The 10584-nt window shown below is 65.1% G+C and overlaps 1 protein-coding gene across 1 annotated transcript; it reads left to right on the forward strand.

The window, feature by feature from the left end:
* The first annotated feature begins 2477 nt into the window (after positions 1–2477).
* Positions 2478–4102, forward strand: TNNI2 (troponin I2, fast skeletal type). Its single transcript, XM_037840634.1, has 5 exons — positions 2478–2771; positions 2845–2973; positions 3164–3253; positions 3333–3509; positions 3899–4102. Exons 1-5 carry the CDS (start codon positions 2697–2699, stop codon positions 3992–3994), a joined length of 567 nt encoding a protein of 188 aa, XP_037696562.1. The 5' UTR covers positions 2478–2696; the 3' UTR covers positions 3995–4102.
* The last annotated feature ends 6482 nt before the right edge of the window (positions 4103–10584 follow it).

Raw genomic sequence — 10584 nt, forward strand, 5'->3', positions numbered from 1 at the left:
CCATTGCCTCCACTGCGTGTCCTTCCAGAGGCGGGCTGGGGGCTCCCTGCAGCTGTAGCCCCCTAAGTAGGGCAGGAGAGGATCTCCCTTCCACACTGAGCCAGGCCCTGGGGCCTCTGTCTCATGCTTGATCCCAGTGTGAGGGCCACAAAGCCCCCCAGCCCTTCTCTGGTGCTTCAGGGCACCGGGTGGGAGCCAGGAGGGGGTGGGATGCGTCGGGGGCAATTGGGAGGCGTTGGGGGGCGGTGGCGGAGGAGGGGGCCCCCCCCCCGGTCGCCCCTCTGGCTGCCCCCCGGTCCCCTCCGGGCTCCTGCAGGACGGGCCGCGGTGCCCTGTGCGGGCAGCAGGGGGCACTGGCGGCCCGTGGAAGCCGCGGGGCCCAGCTCGGCGAGGGCGAGGCCGCCTAAACTAATCCCGCACATCTGGAGGCCTCGGTGCTTCCAGAACCCTCCTGCGTCCCCTCGGATCCTCCCCACGCCCCAGAAGCACGGAGCCGGCAGGGCGGGCCGCGCAGTGGGTGCCAAGTCACGCAGGGCCCGGGGCGGGGGGCGCGGGCGGGCCGGGGGAGTGGGGCCGGGCTGGGCCTGCTGGGGCGCCCAGGCGGCCCCCGCCCGGGGTCAGAGAGAGGTTCCCAGGGCTCCTGGGGAGGGGCCGGGCCAGGGCGTTCCGAGCACGGCCGGTTTGGGGGCCCCTCGGTCACGTCGGGGGCTCCTGGCCCCTGCTCCCGGAGCGGGAAGGCAAGCTCAGCCCCCTGCAGGGGCAGCAGGCCGGGAAGCTGCCTTTGGGGCTGTGGGCCTGGGAGCTGGGCTTGGAGAAGGGGTCACACTGGTTGGTCTGTGCCTGGACCCTCCCTGGACTGAAGTAGGGGCAATCATCCACTGTGAGACCAAGTGGGGGCCCAGGACCCCGGGGTGGGGTGCCCCCATCCTCCACTGGAGGGGATGAGCTGGACGGAGCCAGGAGTGTGTTTGGAAGCCCCGGTTAGCCGGTTCGGACGGGAAGGGCCCGCTTGGGGCGAGCGCCGGTGTCCCCGAGCACGCTGTGTTGGCGAGGCCGGCCGGGGAGCCCACGTGCGCTCTGTCCTCAAGCTCCTTGCAGGAACAGCGAAGGCTCCTCGAGCTCGTCACGGAGCCCTAAATAGATCCCCCGGCCTCGCCCCCCACCCCCAAGACTTCTTGGCCAGGGTGGCAGCACGCGGCCGGCCGGCGGCCGGGGCAGGTGGGGAGGCCTTGCGCCGGCTCGCTCCGTCCCCATTGGTCTGGGAGGGCTCCATGCCCTTTCCGAGCGGGGGCCCGGCCCGGGGGAGCCCATTTATACCCCTTCCCCGGGGCCCACCCGCCCAACTCGCCACCGCCGGCCACGTCCCAGCACCGCAGCACAGGCAGCCGGTGAGGCCCTCCCGGCCGGCCCAGGCCAGGGCTGCGGGCAGCAATCAGGCTAGCTGGCAGGAGCACTTCCCGGGTGGGGGCCTGGGGCCCTGGGGGCCGCTGCCAGCAGCCCCCCGGGGGGCTTCCACTGAGTGGGGAGCAGGGAGAAGTAACGCCCAGGGGTGCTGGCTGGGCCGGGCAGGGGCCTGGCCTCATTTCTGGGGACACTGGAAGGGGACTTTGCAGGTTGAGGGACCCCAGGAGCTGAGTCCCTAAGCCGAATCGGGGAGCCACTTTCTTGCACTTCGGCCGGTAGCCAAAGGAGCGGCGTTAAAAATAACTGCGCTGCTGGGGCAGCCACCTGTGCCAGCCCCCCCGGGCCCCCGCTGCACCCCCTCCCGGGGGACAGCTGTGGCTCCTCCAGGCTCTGCCCCAGGCATCTCGGGAGCACTTTCTCCTCTTACCCCCCACCCTGGGGAATTCCAAGACAGCACTCCACGGGGGGTGGGGCAGGGGTGGGAGGTAGCTGGGGCGCGGGAGGAGCTGCACCCCTCACCAAGGGCCAGAGGGGGCCAGGCCCTGACGCCCCCTGCTTTTCTCTCTTTACAGGCTCTAAACTCAAGATTTCAGGATGGGGGAGTAAGTGGGGTCCCAGCCCGAGGCTCCTGACCCCCCCACTGGGGTGGGGTCTCTGCATCTCCCCAGCACCTGCCCTGCCCACCCTCACCCTCATCATCCCCAACTTCACTCTCCACCAGCCCTCCCTGACCTTGACTTTCTTTTCTCTCTCCCCCCTCCTCTTACCCCCCTACCCCCCTTCAGTGAGGAGGTGAGTACCTGCCTGGGGAAGGGGTGTGAGGTGGAGGGGCTGGGACCCCACTCAGCAGAGGTCAGAGGTCAGAGCTTCAAGTCCTGGGGCCCTGGGGAGAAGCCCCACCCTCTCACACCACCCCCACCTCCTGTGGTGAAAGTGCCCTCCCACCCCCCACCCCCCACGGAACAAAGGAAGTGGCTGCTTGCTGCCTTCTGGGGCAGGGGAAGTGGGGGCTGTGGCCAGCTTCCTCCCAGGGGAGCGCTTCTTCTTTCTGACGGCTGCTCCCCACCCAGGCCCTGCAGCCATCACCCACTCCCCCTCCCCACAGCCGCTTTCCCGGGACCCCCAGTCCTCAGGGCCTGGAGGTACCCCTAGACAGTGTCGCCGGGCAGGCCTGTGATCCTGGAGCGTGGTCCTGGCCCAGGGGTCCGCACCCCCCAGGCTTTGTGGGCCGCCCCCCATGGCCTTGCGGGCCCCTCTGGCTCAGCTGACCCCCTGAGGGGGGCCTGGCCTGGATGGGCCTGACCCTGCTCCCCCCACCCTGGCAGAAACGCAATAGGGCCATCACGGCCAGGAGGCAGCACCTGAAGGTAAGCTGGGCTGGCGGGGGCGGCGGGGGTCTGCGGGGCCAGCGCAGCCCCTCACCCCTGCCCCACCCCACAGAGCGTCATGCTCCAGATCGCGGCCACAGAGCTGGAGAAGGAGGAGGGCCGCCGCGAGTCGGAGAAACAGAACTACCTGGCGGAGCACTGCCCGGCGCTGCACATCCCGGGCTCCATGGCTGAAGTGCAGGTACCCCAGCCCCCAGCCCCCGGGCACCCCCCGGTCCCCACACACTGCCCCAGGCCAGCACCAGAGCCGCCGGCCTGCCCGCTGCCTCAGTTTCCCCACTTGTCAAGAGGCCACGCCAAGCAGGGACGGTCAGAGGCTGGCGGTGGGGGGCAGCCAGGGCTGGACCGAGCCCCCTGCCCCCCACCCCCAGGAGCTCTGCAGACAGCTGCACGCCAAGATCGACGCCGCGGAGGAGGAGAAGTACGACATGGAGATGCGGGTCCAGAAGAGCACCAAGGAGGTGAGGGGCGAGAGCGGGGCGTAGGCGCGGGCACGCGGGGGCTGGGGGCCCGGGACTCAGCTCCCCCGGCCCCCCGCAGCTGGAGGACATGAACCAGAAGCTCTTCGACCTGCGGGGCAAGTTCAAGAGGCCCCCACTGCGGCGCGTGCGCATGTCGGCCGACGCCATGCTCAAGGCCCTGCTGGGCTCCAAGCACAAGGTGTGCATGGACCTGCGCGCCAACCTGAAGCAGGTCAAGAAGGAGGACACCGAGAAGGTGCGCGGTCCACGGACCCCCGACCCACCTGGGCCCCTCCCACCGGGCCCAGCCCCTCCCACTGGGGCAAGGCCCCTCCCTCCTGAATAAGACCCCTCCCACCTGGACAAGGCCCCTCCCACCTGGCTCAGCCCCTCCCACTGGGCTCAGCCCCTCCAACCGGCTCGGCCCCTCCCGCCCACCTGGGCCTGGCTCCTCCCACCAGGCCCAGCCCCTCTCACCTGGGCCTGGCCCCTCCCACTGCCTTGGCCCCTCCCCAACACCTGGGCCTGGCCCCTCCCACCGGGCCCGGCCCTTCGCACTCCGCGAGTTGCACCCGGCCCCGGCCCCTTCCGGGCGGGCACTCCCCTGCGAACGGGGGGTCCTGAGCCCCTCCTGCCACCCCCCAGGAGCGGGACCTGCGCGACGTGGGCGACTGGCGGAAGAACATCGAGGAGAAGTCGGGCATGGAGGGCAGGAAGAAGATGTTCGAGTCCGAGTCCTAGGCCGCGCCGGCTCCCCGCGCTCCCCCTCGCCCCGCTCCCCACCGGGCAAAGCCCCACGGGGCGGGGGTGTCCCACCTCAAGGGTCAATAAAGGAAGTGAACCCCGCGACTGGTCTGCTCTGGCCTGGCCCTGCCCTCCTCGCTGCCGCCCGGGAAGGAGCCGGCAGTCGAGGACGCGACAGCGGGGCGGGCGGCGTGCTGGGGGCGCCCCCCACTCGGTGTCGGCTCCCGGGAGGCCCCTGCAGGGCTGGGACTGGACAGGGCACCGCAGGCCTGGGGCGTCCAGGAAGGCCCCTCAGGTGGAAGGCTCCTGGGCTGCGGGGGGACCCCTTAGGCCACCCCAGGTGATGCTGGGGGCTGTGTCCTGGGGAAAGGTGGGCTGCGAGGGGCCAGCGCCTTGTCCCTTGTGGGCTTGCCCTGGTGAGCCATTTGTGCCGTCACCCTAAAGGGCCACCGTGTGCCGGGTCCTGCTCTCTGTGGGTCACAAACCCCTAGGCGGCCCCAGTCTGGGGCAGGAGATGGTTGCATGTGGGCCCCCACGACGCAGTGCTATGCCCCTGTGGCCCCCAGGCTGCCCCTCCTCTGGGGAGGGGGCCGGCAGCACCTTGGCTGCCCCCAGCTGCAGCCCCCGCACACTCGCCCCCGTGCACTCGCCCCCGATGTGCTTCCCGAGGGGCGAGGGGCTGGGGGCCGAGCCAGCACCGCCGTGAGCAGGCCATGGTGCTCGGCACCAGCACACATGTCTCGGATCCTTCCCATGCCAGCCTCGCACGGGGAAATGGGGACCGGGGTGGTCCCGGCTGTGGCTGTGGAGCTGGGCCGAGGATGGGCTCCTGGCCCTGCATGCTGGAGCCCCCCACAGGGGAACAGGGAGACAGTCCCCACCTCCAGGTTTGGGGGCTTCCCTGAGCTGGGCCGCCCCCACTGGGCCCCACGGACTTGCTTCTGCCCAGCACCCAAGGCCTGGCCCATCACGCGCTCCGGAGACAGTGTCCCTGACGGGCCAGACATGGCCGTCCCTGCAAGGACGCGGCTGTCAGTCCCCTTCGTGGAGGATGATGCACGGGCTCACCAAGGCCCCTTCGGCTCAGATCTTCGGTGCAAGCCCGGGGGCCATGATGGAGCGGCTGTCAGCCGGGGCCCTGCCCTTGCCCTCCGGAGGTCCGGGCGATTGATCTGCCGGGGGCCCCGGAGGTGGGGGGGGCTCAGCCTTGGGGCCGCCGGGAGGAACAGACGTCAGCCGGTGCCCTGACAGCCTTCGCCCCGTGCTGCTCCCCCTTCCCCCGGCCACAGTCCAGTCCTGAGATGTGGCCAGGTCCCTCGTCAAACCCCCTCACCCCAGCCTGCCTTCTGGTGTCTTCTCCAGGCTCCGTAGGGGAAAGCACCCCCCAACTCGGGGCAAGGGGCACTTGGCCGTGCAGGCACACTGTCACCTCCTGGGGGGGGGGGGACAGGGGAGCAGCGGAGGGGTGGGGGCTCTGTGCTGTGATGAGGGGACAAGGCTCACCTCTAAGATGTGGGATCTGTGGAGCCCAGAAGTGGGGCCCAGGGCCTGGCCTGGGGCAGGGAACAGGGGAGGGGTTGTCTCAGATGAGCCTGAAGGAGGGGCACAAGCAGCGGGGGGAGGTAGAGCTAAGGAGCCAGAGAATGTTCTAGACCAAGTGCCAGCTATGCAGAGCCAAGAGTGAGCACTGCAAGCTGTGGATTGGGGAGGGAACGCCAGTGTGGCCGGGCAAGAGGCAGCGGCTGTGGGCAATGGGGGGCCCCCAGGCAGGGGCAGAGGCACTGGGGGAGAAAGGCACAGACATGACAAGGGAGATTCTGGGTGGAGGTCTCCAGGGGCCGGCAGGAGCACGGTCACATGGTGGGTCACACAGCAGGGTTCTGCGAGGGCAGGAGCAGGGAGGGAAGGCGCGGGGCCCCTGGTGGGTGCGGGCCGGGGGATGCACGAGTTCTGAGGCCAGACCACGGGTTTGTGGGTGTTGTTACAATATTCAGGGAATGAATGGTTGAGCGAAGCAAACGAGGGAACAAACCTCAAACCACACTCGCCGTGGAGCCCAAGTCCGGCTCAGCCTCACATCTGCCTCTTTCTGGATGTGCGACCCTGCTGTGTGATCCACCATGCGACCCCACCCTGTGACCCTGCCATGGGACCCCTGTGAGACCCCGCCGTGTGACCCCGTGACCCCACTGTGCCACCCCTCCTGGGGAGCCTGGGCCTTCTCAGCTGCAGGGGACTTGGGCTTTGCTGCAAGGCCCAGGAACCGTCCTGCACTTGCTGGGCCTGCATTCTAGAAAGATCTCTGACGGTGGGGGGAGAGCTGGCCTTGGGAGGCAAGCTGGAGGTGGGAGCCGAGACAGATGCTGCGCCGTCCCCGGGGGCGGCCGAGTGCAGCAGGACGTAGGGGTCTGCACCGAGGTGGGACGTGGCGTCCCGGGGAGTGCGTGGTCCGGCTGCTGCGGTGGGCACAGGCAGGGCCCGGATGGGGGAGAGGAGGGACGGGCCTAACCCGCGGGGGCCCGCCCAGGGCACTGGGGCAGAGAGGGGCAGGGGGCCGCGGGCAGCCGGAGCCCCCTGCTGGGTGGGGGAAGTCACAGGCGACCTCGGTTGGGGTGGGGGAGCCAAGCGGCCGTGGGTTGAGGCGTGGGGGGTGAGAAGTGGGGGAAGTCAAGGAACAGAACCCGGTCCAGATTCTGGCTGCTGGAGGTGAAGACGAGCAGCTGTGCAAGCACGCGTGTGCAGATGTGTGTGCGCACAGGCCCCCACGTCCTGGCAAAGGCTGCGTAGCCACGAGCACAGCCGGTGCCCGGTTATGGCCTCTAACGCCGTCCCCGCTGCAGGGAAACGGGGCCCCCCGAGAAACTGCTGACTCCAGGCCTGGGGCGGGCAGCGTGCGAGACGTGCCTGGAACATCTTGTCACGCCACAGAGCAAATAAGCCCCCACCCCAAGGGCACCTCGCAAGGCCGCGGCCGGCACGTCAGATCAAAGCGGAGCTCCGCTGTCAGCACAAAGTCGATAAGGCTGCGGTTGTGTAAGAGAACACCTCTATTTTTAGGAAACACGCCATGAACTCGTGAGGAGTGAAAGGCCTTGATTGTGTAACTCACCTCAAGTGGGAGGGAAGGAGAGAAACCTGGAGTCCACAGAGACAGACAGAAAGAAGGGTGGATGGACAGATGGACAGGGAGAGAAATGATAGAGATAGATGGTCGAGGTTTGGGTAGATTGATAGATGATTGAGAGATACATAGAGATAGATGATAGGTAAGATGGAGGCTTGGATAAATAGGTGTTTAGATAGAATGACAGGTGATCAGTGATAGAAATAAATAAAAGCTGGACAGATGGACAGATGGATGGATGGATGGATGTTTGGATGGATTGATGGATGATTGGCAGATGGATAGGTAAGGATAGACAGATTTTCAGGTAGACAGATGTTTAGATAGATTGGTAGATGATTGATAGAGATAGATAGACAAATATATGGATCAATCACATATTGATTGATAGATGACGGATGGATGGATGGATGGCTGGATTGAGGAAGGATGATAGATAGATGGGGAGAGAGGGAGGGGAGGGGGGGCAAACAACCACACAGCAGATGGAGGCTGCAGACGCGTGGGGCTGGGGAAAGAGGCTCCGCAGTTCTTTGTGCTGTTTTCATTCCTGCAACTCTTCTTGTTTCCCAAAAAAGTTAAACTTTTTTAAAGAGTTAAAAACAATGAAATTCTTAAGCAACAATAAAAATGTTTAAAGCAAAGAAACAAAAGAGATAATTCGGCTAGAAGCAAATACCTGAAACCGTGGAGCTGTAACCCAGTAGCCTTGACTCTTGAAGATGATTGTACAGCAATGTAGCTTACAGGGGTGACCGGGTGTGAAAACCTTGTGGATCGCACTCCTGTTATCCAGTATATGGATGGATGAGTAGAAAAATAGGGACAAAAACAAAATGAAAAATAGGGTGGGCTGGGTGAATGATTTGGGTGTTCTTTTTTACTTTTACCTTTTATTCTCATTTCTATTCTTTCTGGTGTAAGGAAAATGTTCAAAAATAGATTGGGGTGATGAATACACAACTCTATGATGGTGCTGTGACCAGTTGATTGTACACCATGCATGACTGTATGGTATGTGAATATATCTCAATACAACTGAATTTAAAACAAACAAACAAAAATCAAAACAAAACAAAACAAAAAGATAATTCAGTGGAGAAGGCAGGAACATCGAGGTGCAGTGGTGTGGAGCAGCTGAGAGTCGGGGGGCAGGGGGGCCAGGCTGTCTGGAGGGGCCGGTACATCCCGGGCCGAGGCTGGCAGCGGGGGCTCGGCTGTGCCCAGATACGGAAGGCAGGGGTCCACACACCAGGGGACCCAGGGCACAGAAGGTTCCGGAAGAGGTCCTGCCAACGCCAGGGTGGGGGTGGAGGGGCTGGTGGAGAGCTCGGGGCACACTCAGACTCATGCACTCACACACACGCACACACACTCACCCTCTCACATAGTCACACTCACATGCACACATACTTTCACACAGTCATACACACTCATGCACACACACTCGTGTGCTCACACAACATGCACACACTCATGTACTCACATGCACAGACTGTCTCACAGTCACACACACTCCCTCACACACTCACACAGTTTTCACACTCACGCACTTGCTTCTCCTCGCAGCTCTGGAGCTCGATGGTCAGAGCTGGCCGCCACGGCTCAGTCCCTGCTCCACCCTGAAGGGCTGCTTGGCCTCAGTTTACCCAACCATGAAACGGGCCTGGTAACAAGAGCACACGCCTCACGGACAGACAGCTGCACCTGGATGCAGCGAGCGCCTGCCGGGCCGGCCCCTCCCACCTTCCCTTCCCCCTCCTCCTCGGCCCGGCTTCCCCTGCCCTGTCGGGGGCCCCTTCGCCCCCCACCCCAGGGCCTGCCCCCACTTCTGCCTCCTCAGTCACACGACCCCTGTCAGCTTCTAGGGCCGAACCTGCCTGCACACCTGGCCCAGAGGGTTCTTGCTGGGCTTTTCCTTCAGCCTGTTCTCATCCTTCAGCCTCTGGAGAGTCACCTCCTCCTAGAAGCCTTCCAAGATTCCCCAGCTGGACCATCCTGCACAGCCCCCCCCACCCCCAGGTGCTCTTGCTCTGGAATTACACCTGCCTCGCTTTTGCACCTGTTTAATGTCCGGGTCCCCACCACACAGGTAAGTGTATGAAATGAGGGACTTGCCGCTGGGTTGCCAACGCCTGGGGTGGCTGCATCTCCCAGAGCCTCGAGTGTTATCTACTGAGGGGATGCACATGCGAGGCCCTCGGGGTTATGAGCCTGCAGGGGATCCCCTTTCAGTGTCTAAATGGTGCCCTACTGGTTCCAGGATGTGTGGCCCCACAGTCAGCGCCCCCTGGAGGTGTGCAGGGCTGGATGTGGCCATCCTGTAAGAGAACCACACCTCGGCCACAGCAGCCCTTGCCCTCCTCATCACCGTTACCCCCAAATCCTAATCGCCCCCTCGTCACCAACATCCTCAAAGCCTTGCTCCCTGCTGGGTCCCACCATCGTCCTTGGGGAGTCTGGGCCAGGGGAGATCCTCTGGACAGCTGCCCCCATTTCGGCCGCCCACCATGGTCGCCCTGGCCTCGAGCCCCACGTCTGCTCCCTCTGGGTCCTTGGAGGCCGGCCTCTGAGCCCTGACCCCCACCTCCCGCTGCTCCTTGGCTTCATGCCCTGCTGGCCGCTCGTCTGTCCCCGTGATCCGTGTCCTTGCCCCTCTCCGCTCCAGAGGGAACGTCTGCGCCATCCCAGGCTCGGCCCACTCCTGCTGCCCTACGGGGTGCCGAGGGCTTGGGACAAAGCAGCAGGTGGCAGCAGGGACCCAGGCCGTCCGTTCATACCTCCCGCCCTCGCGACCACCTGCCCCTCACCCTCAAAACCAGAGGCCACAAGGCCAGAAGCCGATGCCCAGGCCCCCCCCCACTGAGCCATCAACACCCCAGAGGGGGCCGTGTCCCCTGCACCCCATGGTCCCCGGCCGTCACCTCTTCCCTGCCACTGCCAGGTGGCTGCCCACATTTAAATGCCCCAGGCACATCCAAGTCAACCAAACAGCAAAGACAGAGGAGCATCCCCGGACCCATCTTGGCCCGTCCCTCCCCTTCTTTCCAGAAGGGGTATCAGCCGCCGTTCACTCCTTTGCCCCTTTCTGCACCTGCCACCTACTTGGGCCTCCTTCCACCCTCACCTGTCCCCGAAGGGTCTCCCACTTGCTGCTAAATCCAGTGGGGCGTTCATTGGGCACCCTGCTTCTCTCCCGCACCCCGTCCCTCGTGGCCCCTGAGCCAGGGCCAGGCTGGTTGCTTGAAAGCCGCTCCCAGTCCTCCTGGGCACTCACCTGCCGCCAGCCGAGGCCCCGAGCCCGAGTGCTCCACTGAGCGTGCCCCGGCCTGGCTCCCGAACCCCCCCAGGGCAACTCCGGCCAGGACTCGGAGCCTGGGGTCCCCTGGAGCCGAGCCCCTCCCTGCCCACCCTGGGCTCGGCTGAGAGGGAGAGTCGCGTGTCCGGGGCCCCATGGCTGCGT

The sequence above is a fragment of the Choloepus didactylus genome, chromosome 6, assembly GCF_015220235.1.
Source record: "Choloepus didactylus isolate mChoDid1 chromosome 6, mChoDid1.pri, whole genome shotgun sequence".
Lineage (NCBI taxonomy): Eukaryota > Metazoa > Chordata > Mammalia > Pilosa > Megalonychidae > Choloepus > Choloepus didactylus.

Bases quoted from the DNA above. Each gene is read 5' to 3' on its own strand.
- TNNI2 (XM_037840634.1), top strand. From the start codon at position 2,697: ATGGGCCTGACCCTGCTCCCCCCACCCTGGCAGAAACGCAATAGGGCC. The intron at 2,772-2,844 runs GTAAGCTGGGCT...CCCACCCCACAG, and splicing joins CCAGGAGGCAGCACCTGAAG to AGCGTCATGCTCCAGATCGC. The intron at 3,254-3,332 runs GTGAGGGGCGAG...GGCCCCCCGCAG, and splicing joins TCCAGAAGAGCACCAAGGAG to CTGGAGGACATGAACCAGAA.